The sequence below is a fragment of the Blastomyces gilchristii genome, assembly GCF_000003855.2.
Source record: "Blastomyces gilchristii SLH14081 genomic scaffold supercont1.17, whole genome shotgun sequence".
Classification (NCBI taxonomy): domain Eukaryota; kingdom Fungi; phylum Ascomycota; class Eurotiomycetes; order Onygenales; family Ajellomycetaceae; genus Blastomyces; species Blastomyces gilchristii.
In genome coordinates, this window is record NW_003101666.1 from 1,110,146 (window position 1) to 1,124,496 (window position 14,351).

The 14,351-nt window shown below is 45.7% G+C and overlaps 5 protein-coding genes and 1 non-coding gene across 6 annotated transcripts; 3 read left to right on the forward strand and 3 right to left on the reverse strand.

Moving 5' to 3' along the window:
* The first annotated feature begins 1,323 nt into the window (after nt 1-1,323).
* BDBG_07149 (uncharacterized protein) lies at nt 1,324-3,560 on the forward strand. Its single transcript, XM_002622592.2, has 2 exons — nt 1,324-1,993; nt 2,099-3,560. Exons 1-2 carry the CDS (start codon nt 1,797-1,799, stop codon nt 2,901-2,903), a joined length of 1,002 nt encoding a protein of 333 aa, XP_002622638.1. The 5' UTR covers nt 1,324-1,796; the 3' UTR covers nt 2,904-3,560.
* Nucleotides 3,561-3,587: 27 nt separating this feature from the next.
* On the reverse strand, nt 3,588-3,659 carry BDBG_17556. Its single transcript has one exon. It is a non-coding gene; the product is annotated as a tRNA-Thr (tRNA).
* Nucleotides 3,660-3,714: 55 nt separating this feature from the next.
* BDBG_07150 (uncharacterized protein) lies at nt 3,715-5,772 on the reverse strand. The gene is made up of 3 exons (XM_031722960.1): nt 5,262-5,772; nt 4,604-5,189; nt 3,715-4,536 (listed from the first exon to the last, which is right to left on the reverse strand). Exons 1-3 carry the CDS (start codon nt 5,429-5,431, stop codon nt 4,291-4,293), a joined length of 1,002 nt encoding a protein of 333 aa, XP_031579999.1. The 5' UTR covers nt 5,432-5,772; the 3' UTR covers nt 3,715-4,290.
* Nucleotides 5,773-5,898: 126 nt separating this feature from the next.
* Nucleotides 5,899-7,380, forward strand: BDBG_07151 (uncharacterized protein). Its single transcript, XM_002622594.2, has 3 exons — nt 5,899-6,102; nt 6,269-6,390; nt 6,543-7,380. The coding sequence occupies exons 1-3, from the start codon at nt 6,055-6,057 to the stop codon at nt 6,589-6,591; spliced, it is 219 nt and encodes a 72-aa protein (XP_002622640.1). The 5' UTR covers nt 5,899-6,054; the 3' UTR covers nt 6,592-7,380.
* Nucleotides 7,215-9,167, reverse strand: BDBG_07152 (acyl-CoA:6-aminopenicillanic-acid-acyltransferase). Its single transcript, XM_002622595.2, has 4 exons — nt 8,788-9,167; nt 8,509-8,683; nt 8,218-8,363; nt 7,215-8,122 (listed from the first exon to the last, which is right to left on the reverse strand). Exons 1-4 carry the CDS (start codon nt 8,821-8,823, stop codon nt 7,409-7,411), a joined length of 1,071 nt encoding a protein of 356 aa, XP_002622641.1. The 5' UTR covers nt 8,824-9,167; the 3' UTR covers nt 7,215-7,408.
* A 4,733-nt stretch (nt 9,168-13,900) lies between these two features.
* On the forward strand, nt 13,901-14,336 carry BDBG_07154 (uncharacterized protein; the record flags this gene model as incomplete). Its single annotated transcript, XM_002622597.1, has 2 exons — nt 13,901-13,945; nt 13,980-14,336. The coding sequence occupies 2 exons, from the start codon at nt 13,901-13,903 to the stop codon at nt 14,334-14,336; spliced, it is 402 nt and encodes a 133-aa protein (XP_002622643.1).
* Nucleotides 14,337-14,351: the final 15 nt, after the last annotated feature.

Below are 14,351 nucleotides of genomic sequence, written 5' to 3' on the forward strand. Positions count from 1 at the left end.
GACACTGAGGCAAAACTTAAACTCAGCATACCTCTGTAACACACTGTAACTCCGAAGAAGAACCTTGCAACAACGAGGCCTTAGTAGTTTTCAACAATGCCCATGATACCAACGATTGAGCCCTAAGTTTGATGGGTTCTCGTCATATTTATTAGCTTCTATCTCTCTTGAGATTCACGACATCACTACTCCCCAGGAGAACAGCATCACAGATATCCATACCCATGGGTGTAAAATCATGAGCAGGATATTACTTGGGACCTCACAACGAGAATGGAACAAAGAAAATCGTTAGGGCAACATTGTATTGCATACCATGAAGTTGAAGATCTTTGTTCATGCCCGCGATTTTCGCATTCCCCAACAGTGCTTTTGTGTCAGGATCTGGAAACTCTGCTGGTCTCCCCGCACCCCTGGCCATTGATTTTAAGCAAAAATGAACCAGTAGCGGCGTATCGAGGTTCCACACAGTGCATCCTCGGTCAACGGATGTTAGTAGATATAGCACTCCCTTTCTCACATTTGACGGCTGCGGATAATAACTATCTCTGACCGTGTCATCATCAATTATTCCATAACAAGCAAGTTGGCGAGAAAAAAGGCAAAGCATCCTAGTCGTTAGCTGGGGAAGAACAGGAAAGCCCCAGGTCATATGGGATTTTCCCATCTATAGAAGCCAACACAAGGCTATGTAAAGAGAATGCATGGAATCCTATGCATTAGTTATCTAGTTGGTCATCTTCACTGGTGTAAGAAACGCCAACGAAGGAGCCGGCTAGTTATCTCAAAACATGAAATAATAAGGCTACCCCACGTGTATTTCCTTTTTTTCCTTTTTTTTTTTTTTTCTATCGGCCGGATATCATTATTCAACGGGTTTGTAAAGCCACAAAGAAGCTTCGCGGGAATCGCGGTAGGGGGATTCGCGGCAAAACCAGGTAAGATACGGATACTTTGGCGGGGAAGCTCTCTTTTCTGGTATGACCTATAGTTAGAATATGTCGAAGAGAAGGGAACATTGGCAGTCGATTTCAGGTCGGAAATATCTGCTAGGCCGCGGGTTGTCACGCTCTGTCCATGAAAGAAAAGAGCCGATGGGCTCGAATAGTACGAATTCGGACGCCTCCAATTCACATACTACCGTCCCATTATCTGGCAATTCCTAGTCTCTAAGTTTAAGTTAGGGCGTGTAAGAATCTGCTGGATTTAAAAAAAAAAATAAAAAAATAATGAGCTTCTCCACAAGCTGGCAAATTGCCATATATATCTCACGACTGTCTCACTCAAGCAGTTGAAATATCCAAGAATTGCCGTAGTTAATTAACTTAATCCAGTCGGCGATGGCAATGCCAAGGGAATGATGTCATGTGACTTTACCGTCCGTGGTAGTTCTCGGTCCGAAATCGGGACTTGGCGCGGCTGAGAACGTTAGAATTTCTCTCATCCTTTGCCACCACAAATTTACAATCAACATGACAGCGCCAAGAAGAGTATGCTGCATATTCTTCCTGAGTCCTTGAGCAGTTGTTGTGTTTATTTCGCCTTCCTGCATTCTTTAATTACTTGTCATGTCCCTTTGATGATTGTCGCCGACACTCTCTTTTCTTGTTTTGAGGGTTTTTATTTATAGACACACTTCTCTCCCTTTGAGTACATTGTTACTGCCCATGCTGTCACTAGTCCATTCCAGCGAGACGAGTTAGATTTCTTCAATCTCTACTATAAATACTAGTAGTTTACTGTTTGAATTTCATCTTCCCTGTCCATAAGTATTGTTCTATGCCATACTGGCGAAAATGAGTCGCGGGGAGCCTGCATCGCAGTTGGACTCGGCCACTGTGTCACCTCCCACATCTCGATCGCCCATCACTAGGGTCTCCCTTTCAACATCAAAATGGAATACAGATAGTTTAGGATCAAGGTTGGCCGTAGATGCAGCCAGCGCCACTGGAGCGGCGTCATTGATATGTCCGCTTATCACCATTATTGACAAGTGAGTTGATTAGCCTATTATGTTTTTTTCACCCTCAAGTGGAGATTGGATGTAGCCGTAATTAATCTGCAGACCAACTAACTTCTCTCAATTGAAACTTAACAGAGCTATTATTGAGAAAGCTGCAAAAGGTCTTCCTATCCTCCAAAGCCTTAAATCGTCGTTGGCCACGATCGTCAAACGACCCCATAGTTTTTTCATCTCAACGCCGTTCCTCCTTATATACACCCTTTACGGATCTACATACTTAACAGCCAACGTTATTGACACTGTAACATCGACAATGGATGGTCGGGCATTCAGTGATGTCTCAGCTGGCCCTGCTAAATTCATTGCCACAGCTGTTGTCAATATGTCAATATGCGTTTACAAAGACGCACGATTTGCCCGTTTATTTGGTGCGCAAGACACCCCCTTAGAGCCAAAAACGTCACAAAGGTCGAAGGGAACGCAAAATCCAAAGCAAAAGACTACCCAAACACTTCCCCCAACTTCCAAAGCGCCTCAATCTCTACCAATCCCTAAACGCTCATTTGCTCTTTTCTGCCTGCGCGACAGCATGACCATATTCGCCTCTTTCAACCTCCCCACGCTCCTCTCGCCTCACATCCCCGATATCCTCGCCTCCACCCCATCCTCCAAAACTACTCTAGCCCAATTCTCCATCCCGGCGGCCGTCCAACTTTTCAGTACGCCGTTCCATTTGCTAGGTTTGGATCTTTACAATCGCCAACCACCCGGCGGGCTACCTGCGACAGATAGATGGGCCCGCGTAAAAAGAGATTGGGCACCAACCGTCATGGCTCGAATCGGACGAATTGTCCCCGCTTATGGATTTGGAGGCGTGGCTAATACCAAATTCAGAGCAACGTTGATGAAATCATTAGAGGAGAAAGGAGGTACGATATAGAGCTAGAATGATTGCGTCCAAATCGGTCTTAGGGTTAAGACCATCCGAGGGGCTATATATGATATACATATATAATATGCAGTAAAACGACCTGTTAGAATAACGACAACCAAAAAAAAACACATACCAATTCGGATCCCTCACCCACGATGTCGACAGTCGCGCCCGGCCATCCTCCTACCAAGCACATTCGCACGCATCGAGCTGTAAGAGAGTAGCTTTCCGTTCCCATTCTTCTGTTTTATGAAGTGATACCCCAACAGCCTTTTCTTTATATACTATAAATCAGCTGTTTGCCTAGACTTGCTTTTGCTTTTTCTCTAGCGAACTCTTCGGGAATTTTCGTTCGCATAGCGTCTTCTTCTCATTACATGATTGCATATGTCCTGATAGATACAAACAACAAAGTATATTCAACTAAGATAGATAGGGTTTCCTAAAATTTGCGTTAGATACCTCGGCGGGGTAATTTGAGTTTGTTCCTTGGCTGTTTTTGAATTCTTCCCCCCTAGAAGGTACGAAAAAAAGTAATCAATAAATAAGATATAGGCCATCTACTTAATGACAATCCTTCACATTTTCCTTTCAATGAATCTCCAATGCCGAGTATCAAAAATAGAAGATATACAAATGAACAAAATGAAAAGTAGAAAATTGAGAAAAAGTAAACGAAATACTTGAATCTGCCCACACTCGGAATCGAACCGAGGATCTTATCATTACTAGTGATACGCTTTACCACTAAGCCACGCGGGCGTATTTGTTAGAATGGCTACTCGGCAATTGGGATCTTGTGCTATTTCAATGTCTAGCCTCACCCAAAAATGACAACGGGAAATAGATTTTCAAACATTTGAATATCGACGATAACTATACGTATGTATGTAAAGACCAAGACATCCAATTATATTCAGTTATTACGCGCGAATTAGTCCATACTCCGTCCCTCATGTACCACCTCCCTCCCTTTCCCTCCATTGTGTTGATACAATTTGGGTTGCCATCCAAGCAAAGCTGAATGAGAAAACAAAAGCGATCCCCTTAGTCTCTCAGAATTAGCTATGAAATGGAGATATGCCTTCTTTGCTCTGCTTTCACCCATTCATAACAACAGGTAATGCAGCCGGAGTGGTGGGTGCATTGGTTATGTTCCTGCTAAATGGTGTGGAGAGATCACCGCAGTGGCGACAAACGAAATGTGAAAAAATGAAACACACTTTTTGAGTCCGTATAGATTCAAATATGGAACAATGCTGGATACGCAGAGAGGAGACACCAGGTAAATCCGAGGTTCAAGCCGCAAGACAAGGTAAAAAGGGAACAGCTGGCAGGAGATGTTTACGTAGCTCATCACTAAAATTCCTAGTTTCAACCACCTCAACTCGACCTAACTCACTTCCTCACTCTTACCTTGGTCACGTTTTCTAATCCCCTCTTGCTGCTTCTTCCGCTCACGGTATTGCTCCAGATTTGAAAGAATCACAGAGGTTGTTTGGCTATTGTCTTCCGCAGGGTGCGGAACAGCCTGGCCCCCTTCGATAACGCGGAAGGCATTGTGGAATGCCCATTGCACACCATGCTCGACAGGTTTATCAAATACGTAAGGCAGGAATGGGACGACGGCGAGACCAAGCTATTTTAGTAACAGTCAGCAATCATTGTATAGCCGTGTCCACAACCCATAATTGTAGAAGGCCTACCCCAATCGGCAACCACGTGCGAATCATAGTAGTCTTTGCCCCCCTAAAAGCACGCCCAGAGTATTTCACCACAGAATGGATCGTTAACGCAGGTAATCCCACACTAGCCAGTGCCTGGAAGACCGCCCGCTCAGCCATGACAGAGCGATAATCCTCTACCAGTGGAATCTTCGTCGTCTGCCACGGCATCAGGGTATCCTCCTCTGGATCCGGCCACGGCAGCGGATGCGTCTTGGATGCTGTCGAGTTTAGCGTTTCCTCCTGCTGGAGCTTGCGCCCGGCCATGGCAGCAACCTCCATATCCTCAGACACCTGTCCAGTCGCATTGCGATATGCGTCACATGCCGGGGCCAGCACTCGTCTGTTGCGCAGATAGGCTTTGTACCCTTCATTGGCAACATCGCCTAATATATAGGTCCAGGAGATACCGTATGCGCTGCGGACGAGCCAGGGGTGCGCGACGGGGCGGAAGGATTCGCCAATGTCGGAGGTATAAGCGACGTAGCGGTGTGCGGAGAGGAGGATAGTGCGGATGCGGTTGGTGTAGGCGGCGTATCGGTATTTGGTATCAATGGTATCCACGGAGCTAGGTCATTGTTACTTAGAGCTTTGTTTTTGGTTGAGGTTTTAGAGCGAGTGTGAGTGTTAGTTCCCATACTAGCCATCATAGAGCTGGTCCAAGAGTTCTTCTTCACGGTCAAGAAGCTTTTGCAGCTCTGGGTTCAGTTTCCGACGGCGAAGTTCAAGGTTTTGGCTATGAGATGCTTTATTTGTGGTGTCATCGTGGTTGTCATCGGTATGGGCTTTTTTTCTGATGCCCCAAGCCATGATATTGATAGACGTGTATTAGGTAGATTAGGTAGGTAAGATAGTTCCTGTATGAAGAGGGGGACTCAAGACGGTCCCTCTTCCTATGTGCCTGCGGCCTTATTAATACTAATACCTCATAGCCTGTAGTGAATGAAATAGAGGAGTGCACAAGCGGAGAAATATGAGGCTTTGAGCGGCATGCAGTGAGTATAGAGGGATCATCTCCAATGAACTATCATCTTCCCTATGATCGCGCAGCCCAAAGTAGGTAAATAGAGGCGAGCGCCGCGGGTACCTCTATCCAAGGTACCTCCAACATCCATTTCCACGCGTCATGGGTGGTGGCTGTGGTGGCTGCGGTACCTCATCTTGAAGTATCCCGCAAAAGCCGCTGAGATCACTCTAGAGATCCTGCGTTTTCATTGGTTGATCGGCGGTTTTCGGCTTACAAGCGGTCACTAACTGCAATGGGAATAGTGTCATGTCATGTGAACCGAGCCTCCCAAGTTGGAAGTTCTCAGCATTGTCAATTATTGATCAAGCGACTGAACATTGAACAAACACTCCAACTCCAGTCCCAGGACATCGACGACCGCCTCCATTGACTATCACATACCTCAATTGCAATCTCCACTTTGACGATGGTCGTTTACTACACAGTTGCTGGCCGCCAAGTCGGCTCCCATGTCGTAAGTGTTCATCTCCCTTCTCCTTCCCATTCCCGCCATCAAAGTTACCAGCGCGTTGTAGCTGCGAGTCAGCATACATAACGTGCCCAATTGATAGCACACAAGTGAAGAATACAAGCATATATGAGTTTGGAACGTTATACTGACTTATAAACTTCCCTAATAGCTTGCCATGGCGACTCTTGGAGGCACGTTCCTCGCCACCTACCTCGCCCTGCCAGCGAAGACGGACAAGAAACAAGGTCCGCCCATTAAGGCCAGCAGCAAGGATGAGGAACAATTTATTCAGTACGTGTGAATCGCTTTTCGCCTACATATATATACACCTTCTACCCCGACCACCAGGTCCTAGCTTTCGCCAACCACCACCCGCTTGCTTCCAATTTAAAAAGCATGGATGAAAGTCATAATTCTAATAAGTGAATTGTAATTTAACACAGGGATTTCCTAAAAAACGTGGAGGCTGAGGAGAAGAAAGCGAAACAATAAATCAATACCTCCCAACATATTTTACCGCCCCTCTCTGTACTTAACCACGCCTTGTACGCCATATATCTTTCGCATCTTATATTCTTAGAACTCTTCTCCTGGAATACTATCCATTTCTTTTTCCCTTTTTTTCTTTCCGCCTTGATGTGTGGAATGAGCCTGTCACATATTCAATTATAGAGAGGTGTGTGTGGTTAGAACATAGGCTTGGTGGGTGATCGATTGTGGGCAACTAGGGGAGTGGACAGCGCCGGTTCCAAAGGCTAACCCGGCACCAGAAAGAGAATGACAGCTATGAATTAAGAGGCGGAAATAATATTCTGTGACGATACGGATGGATATGATGGGTTTGGTCAAGCTGCAAGCGAACAGACTTTGAATCCTAAACCAACCTTGCGTGATATCATCTCGTGCCGTACTTGAAACTGGGCCCTCACTTTCTTATTAAAGATATATGTCTTTTTCAGTGTCTTTCGTTTGTTATGACTTTACTTCTGGTATTTTCTTTGGTCCTCAACATTTCCCAATGTCCCCCTAATTGGACACCTCCCCGGTATGAAATACTATAGGTGTACTCCGTAGTTACTCTATACATAGAAAACTATAAAAAGTGTTGCACAGCACGTTGATCTATCGCCGAAATTTTTTATCTTTTCTTCATTATAGTTAGTGCAATTGTTCATTTACATATATTATCTGCAACGCTCGAATTGTATTGATGCGCAATCCCAAGCAACTACTGTACCCCAGTTCATCATTCATAAAAAAAAATAAACAGTGATACGGAAAAGGTAGAAAGAAAACGAAGCCATCTAAATCACGGCCGTAACTCCACCTCCCCCTCAGGCTTAACCGGCCTGCCCATTTTAATCAAACCCGTCCTTTTCCCCAGATCCATCACAATACAAAACAACGTCGCGATGGAGCTATCCTCCGTGACCTCCCGACAAATACCAGTCGGGTAGCTCTGTTCATCCTTCAAAATCTCCTCAATCACGGCAACACTAGGCGGGCCCGCTGCTGATTTTTCCTTTACCAACTCCCTCACCCTCTTCAACCTGTCAAGGGTATCAACCAAATGCACTTTCCCCTCCGTGTCCAAATGCGGGCGGATGAAATGGTTGCTATGCGTGACGACACCCGCTACATCCCCTCCTCCATCCTCCTCCCTCTCTCCCATCTCCAGCCGCACGACATCCCTCGCCGAACACTCCAACCCAACCCCACCCGTCCGATCCGCAACGATGATATTACACGCAGCCGCAACGCCATATCGCTCCAATTTCTCCACGGCATCGGCGCGGGAGACACTGTCGAGAACCGCGCGCAGCGCGAGGTGGGTGGGCAGTTTGCCAAAGTCCACGCCGGCGGCTTTTATGGCGTTGAGGGTGACACCGACGCCGTGGCTGTTGAGGCCGATTTTGCCGATTATGCCGGCTTCGGTTATCATGTGAATTGTCGGGGCGGGAGTAGTTGTTCCTGTTTGGCGGATGTGGAGGGTGAGTAGGTTGGGGGATTGTTCGCGCTCCCACTGAAATAGAGTAGGTATGTTCTGATTAGAGTGGCTTATCGGGGGTTTAGGGGGCCGCCCGGATGGAGGGGAGGAATGCGGAGGGTTATACTCACATCCCAATTCTGAGCAAGGAAGCTATCATCCTTTGATTTCCAGGAGAGAGCCGTGCAGCCGTCGTTGAACATGCCATATGCGATCTCCGTGCGCACGTTCAGTGCCAGGATGGATTCCACAGGGACACCAGCTCCTTGGGCAATGCCTGCACGATTCAAACAATTTATTAGCTTCCCTAGTTACATTCTCGATCCTATGCATATGACAAAGGGAGAGGGGATTATCATATTTATACTAAAAAGAAAAAAAAAAAAAAAAAAAAAAAAAAAAAAAAAAAAAAAAAAAAGCACCTCGCATCTCCTGTATATATCCCGGAAACGACGTCTCCAAAAACGGCACGAACTTGACCGCGGCATCGCATACTTGCTGCCAATCCATCAAACATCGCCGTTTGAATAGCCCTTCATAGAATTCAAGGCTTCCAGCTACCTGTTCTCGTGCGTGCTCGCCATGTTGTAGCCCTATCTGTTACGCAACAAAACAAACCGAAGGAGTTGAGGCTTTGTCAGTCTCCGCTGGTGTTTCTTCATGGAATTTTTTTTTTTGGGAGGGGGGGGGGGGGTTTATACCTCATAAGAGTTCCCTTCGCAGGATATAGAAAGCATGGTTGCGATAGATCCAGTGGATTCGACGGCCTTATCTTGTTTTGCTTCTTTAAGGTTGTTACAGATGATGGATTTATATTATAGATCTGGTGGCGTTTAGTTAAATTTTAGCCTAGAAATATAACTTTATCACCACTTGAATTGGGAGTTGAAATCTGGCGAACAACAAAATCCACAATACATATATCAAATGCTTGTGCCAGAGCATCGTTCGTGAAATATATTATTCTACTTCGCTGGAGGCAAGAATGTTTGCTTGCTTTCCAATTCCCCGCATCGGGATCGTTATCTTATCAAAGCTCGGCCCAGACATTCCCGAATCCCGAGACCGAAATGCCGGCTCGGGAGCAGTAAGGGGGGCCAATTCCAGCAACATTGTTCTTTATACAGCAAGACACTTATAAAAGGGGGTATTTAAACCCCTACGCATGACCTTTCGTGTTTTATACAGATTATTAGCCGCATGCCCGGACTGGATATGGAAACATTCAATGGAGTTGGCGCCAACCCCGGTTTGATGCTTCGACAAGTTGATATCTGCTTTGCAGCCTCTAGCGGCTACATTGTCTCCCAAACTAGTTCATTAGAAGAATTTAGCATGTCATTCAGTTATTTTCTTCAAGTTGTGAGCCTGATAGCCATAAATATTAACCAATGTTCTGCAGCTAGAAAGTATTTTAGGGGTTGGCCTTCCGGAGCTGGAACCGTCAGAGATCGGACGTCATAGATGGTTGGGACGAGATAAATCCTCACCCCGTATATGATATCTTTTCAGCTATAAACACAATATGTAATGGTATATTTAAAAGATTGATCAGCGCCGCACTTTCATGGCGCAGGGCGCTTTTGAAAATGCCATATGTTTCGGACATAGAACCTAATAAAATGCACTAATAGGGAGAAATCGCTGCATCCACCTAACAAGATGATATTAGCTATCGCCTGCTGGTCCTTGAATTGAGATCACCGTATCATGGCAATAGCGATCATGGTTTCGAATCTCTCTGTAGCAGAGGAGCTGCTGCGATGCCTATTAATAGGGCAACAAAAATGGTATCAAAAGTGCATTTTCTCTAAAGATAGCGACATAACATTGGCTACTATGGTAACATTTAGCTAGTGTGCGTATATTCGAGATATACAACCGCAGGGCTATTTGGAAAGACTGCCGTTTTTGTACACGCTTCCGACTCGGCTGAGGAAGGCAGCCAGTTATGCGCATCTGGCGAAACGAGACCCTTGAGGTCGGTAGATTTGATGCCATCAAATGATAAACTAGGCCCTGTGGAGATCTGATAAAGAAAGGGGCGATAGGGGCTTGCAAAGCCGAAGAAGGGAGAATCAGACCAGAAGAAAAAGGGGTTGTGGGCGATAAGAGCCGAAAAAAGAGAGAAAAGGACAGGGAGAAAGAATGCCAATCATGATTCTGAATCAAACGCGTAGCCTTCTCAATGAGGGTGGCTAAAGCAATGAGATGATATCAAGACTTTTCTTGACATTCTCCCCTGACGTATATGCAGTGCGTGCTGTGCAAGAAGGGCATCCATCCATCACTATCACAATGAACAGTGCATATGCTTTCCCATTAACCACTAGGCTTAAAGGAGAAAATACAATCGCAAAACAAGAAACTAGGGGAAGGGGAAGGATTACAAATATCTTATCAAACGGGCGCCAACCATCTGATACACGTCGCCCATCCCTGCCTTTCACTTTTTTGGTCATAAAGGGGAGGTTTATCCTGGACGCATATTGAAGCTAACAATCCCCATACAAGGTCTAGGAATACTGAGGGGTGAGAGCGCCTGTGTTTAAGCCCCTTAACCACTCAACCAGCTGGGTCCTTTTTGATGGTAATGCACACATTTCCCAATATTTAAAGGAATAGATTGTAATGTAAGTGAATGTGTGTTTTGATATTGTTGCGGTGTTGAAGCAGAACTGGAAAAGGGGGTTTTGTATCATGTGACTTCTTGGATCTTTGGCAAGCAATCAAAGCTCCCAAGATAAAAAAAGACGAAGTGCTTTAATGAACAACCAATCTACAATAATTAACAAGCAGTTATTTATGTTATACAACTGGTATATACAATCAACTGGAGAACAGATAAGAACCCCATTTGCCTAAATTCACCAATTGATAATCATTCATCATATGGAATTTCCCAATTACCTGCCTTACCAACATCGCTCATGAAACTCATTCCTTTCCCTTTACCTCTCACTGTCGGCACTGATGTCGTCCATCTCCCACGGATCAGCCGTCTAATCAACCGTCCAACTTCTAGAAATGGCAGTGGACTTAAAGCTACCACCACCACAACCTACCTCGACAGATTCATCCGTCGCATCCTGTGCGAGCAGGAACTCAAGGACTTCCACGCGAAGTTCCCACATCATATCGCAAGTACGGAAAAGTTGACAGCGGCGCTGCCATCTAACCCTAGCGCCAATAATATAGAGATGGCTAGATGGCTAGCTGGTCGATTTGCCGCCAAGGAGGCTGCGAGGAAAGCAGCCCCCGGTGGCGCCTCGACGATAGGTTGGAAAGATGTCATAGTTCGCGTTGACAGGGAGGGGGCAGGAAGTGGGAGCGTGAAGCCGGAAATAATATATTTGAAGGATGGAGGCGCGCACGGGGAGGTAGGCCAGCTTTCCATCTCACATGATGGCGATTATGTGTTTGCGACGGTTCTTGCGGCGACTACACCTCCGACTACACAGCCGCCCGATGGTTGAAATCTACGTGGGATAAACGTTTTCTTCCTCAATTTAGGAAATGAGGACTATTCTATAGGGACGAGACAATTGTCTCAAGCTGGTCCATGCAATCCACATTTGAGAATGCTCGATGCTATCGTCACTGCGACTGAAGCCATCAAACAAGGGAATACATTGCAAAGGAGATGATACCGAGCACCGCTGAGTTCTTCTCTCAAAATGGCAGGGTTTCTTACGATTTTTTGGGGGAATGAAACTCATGGAACTATCCTGATGCGATAGAGACATACGGCTAAGGATATAGGACTGCACCCGGAGGAAAGTTAGAAACCCTAAGCTCTGCTACCATCCCCGTGTCGACGTTGGGAGGAGCTTATACCGAGGACATAGCCATCAACGTGGAGTCTTTATCGACGCGCATTTGGAATACACACACGTTGACTTCAGATTTGACCGTACCCCCTTTATGTTTGGACTACGTCCAGGGTTCAAGCACCAATCGAATATACTACTACCATACCATAATTGGTCCTAGAAGAATTTGATATCTGTAAAATACTAATTTGTACCTATATTCGTGATTTCGACATTTTACAGGTCACCTACGACCCTTTGCCCAACGAGAGTCCTCCATTTATAGCTAAGCTTGTACCTTGTGGGATGGTTTAATCTTCCTAACTTCTCGTGCCTGTCGCTGGTGATATCACTATACCTGGCAGAAATCAGGATGGAAGCTCACTTGGCCAGGCGTAACCATACTTCAATGCCATCGTCTCATTTTTGTGTAGATTGACAGTTCATGTGTTTCTTAACTTTTGGGCTTAATATCAAACGTCCTCGCATTTTTATTTTTTTACCATAGTGTCTAATATGCAACCCACGGTGAGATGGAAAATAGTTTATCTTAGCGAATTGGAATTATCGCCCTTTTAGTATTGTTGTGCTCTGCCCACCAGGCGTCGTTGAGGGTTAATCCTTCAACTTGGATGACCTTCTCCATGTCCTTGCGACCTAGTATAGAGGAAAGTAGCTCCGTCTATATTGAAGCGGATGTATATAAACTCAAGCCCATGCTACGCCATATTTGATGGTAGAGAATTTCCAACGATTCCAACGCATCGCTTGCGCCTACGATTGGGCATAATTGACAGAGCCCCTTCGCTTCGAGGTTCAGCACCTGTCCACCAGCCTGATGAACATATGGCTCAAGGTACTCTTGGCAAGTTAAATTTGAAGAAGCAGACCGGGGCAGTAAGCCCAGCTCCGAGCATCTTATATCTTTGTTAGCAAGGCCTGTCGACGCCATCCCGCTGATTACGTAGGTGAGCACGGAGATTCAGTACATGAATATCCAGAAACCCGATAGCGCTGGGGGTGCGACGAGGATGCTGCGAATTACGGTTAATTAAGTAAATCAAAACTAACGTGGAATATATAGCATACAAGAAAAGGTGATGATTGGTAGCTTTGGAAACAACTGATTAATATCAACTGTTGTGCCTGTGTCCTGAATTCCTGCAACAACCAAGTGACAGTTGTTGCAAAGGTACAATAGCAGCACCAAATTAGCAAAAACCATCAGAATACCCTTTTCATCTGAAACATCTCCAATAAATGATAGTAGTAGACGAATACTATCACAGCAATCATAGCCTGTCAGGGAAATTCGGCGACGGTCGTCGAAGAAAGGTAGGTTTTCCAAGGATACGTCTTGGAGAGACACTTGCGAGCCTCAAAAAGTGCGAAAAGTGCCCGGCTACGTACACACGTTACCATGAGAAGCTGACTTAGATTGGGTGAAAATGATTGTCCAGGGAAATATGGAGAAAACTTGATCCCGAACATCCACACTCTATAATATCTTTGAGTAGAGGCACAAAGGAACCCGCTAATGGTGTTTAAGGTTCTGATTGTAGCCACTCAAAATTGAGCCATGTAGGGTACCACATACCCTCCTTCTGCGTGTCTGATTTCTCGGGGCAGTTGGAAAACTTCTCCTTAACCCCCTAATATGAGGTTTAACGTTTAGTTTGTCGTTGGAACTAGCCTGAGAGCCGGTCACAACCCATTCATGAAAAGAATATGCATGTGTACACCGGATGAAAAAGAAAGAATCCTGGTATATGATTTGAAAAGCATCCCCTTTGGCAGCAGGATCTTGAACTCAGTTACAGACGGGGCCAATATTGATATGGCCTGCGCTGAAGCGCGTATTAAAGATTTTCCTCCGTCGTTTCTATGTAGCATCTTCGTTGTCCATAAGGGTCCTTAGAAATTCCCGTAGACTTTTATGCTTCTTAGTCTGGTATGCCGGGTTTATCTGGTACGGCATATTGGGGTCATAGACCAGAAGAAAATGATCTTCCATAGGCCAGAAATCCAAGCAGAAAGCGACTTTCAAGTAAGAGTCCGCTCTTTCGGATTTCAACCGCTAGGTACATTCTGACGAAGTGTGGAGAGAGGCTTCTAATAAGAAAGCACACACCAAGTGGGATGTGTCCAAGAAGCCAATTGAGCCGCGGCATAGGCTTTTAGTCCTATTTAGACGACGATCAGAACGCTCAAACGGATCGGCGCAGTGGAAGCTGGAGGGGGAGAAGCAGGCTCACGAGCCTCTCGAGCCTCTATCGCTGATCAGGCCGCACATGGCTACTTCCGTAAGCTTGATGGGAAACCCGTGCAGTAAAAATAACCACTGCCGGTCCGCACGACTCGCCATTAGAGTCGGTAGCAATAAAAGCACCCTGTTGAAGTTAGCTTTGCAGCACGGTTACACCATTGAGTGGGAATAAATGAATGAGCTGGGC

Coding starts and splice junctions, on each gene's coding strand:
- BDBG_07149 (XM_002622592.2), top strand. CDS start 1,797: ATGAGTCGCGGGGAGCCTGCATCGCAGTTGGACTCGGCCACTGTGTCA. Junction 1,994..2,098: donor CTTATCACCATTATTGACAA/GTGAGTTGATTA, acceptor GAAACTTAACAG/AGCTATTATTGAGAAAGCTG.
- BDBG_07150 (XM_031722960.1), bottom strand. CDS start 5,431: ATGGCTTGGGGCATCAGAAAAAAAGCCCATACCGATGACAACCACGAT. Junction 5,190..5,261: donor GACCAGCTCTATGATGGCTA/GTATGGGAACTA, acceptor ACAATGACCTAG/CTCCGTGGATACCATTGATA. Junction 4,537..4,603: donor GCACGTGGTTGCCGATTGGG/GTAGGCCTTCTA, acceptor TTACTAAAATAG/CTTGGTCTCGCCGTCGTCCC.
- BDBG_07151 (XM_002622594.2), top strand. CDS start 6,055: ATGGTCGTTTACTACACAGTTGCTGGCCGCCAAGTCGGCTCCCATGTC. Junction 6,103..6,268: donor GCCAAGTCGGCTCCCATGTC/GTAAGTGTTCAT, acceptor CTTCCCTAATAG/CTTGCCATGGCGACTCTTGG. Junction 6,391..6,542: donor GATGAGGAACAATTTATTCA/GTACGTGTGAAT, acceptor AATTTAACACAG/GGATTTCCTAAAAAACGTGG.
- BDBG_07152 (XM_002622595.2), bottom strand. CDS start 8,823: ATGCTTTCTATATCCTGCGAAGGGAACTCTTATGAG. Junction 8,364..8,508: donor ATATATACAGGAGATGCGAG/GTGCTTTTTTTT, acceptor TGAATCGTGCAG/GCATTGCCCAAGGAGCTGGT. Junction 8,123..8,217: donor TCCTTGCTCAGAATTGGGAT/GTGAGTATAACC, acceptor ACTCTATTTCAG/TGGGAGCGCGAACAATCCCC.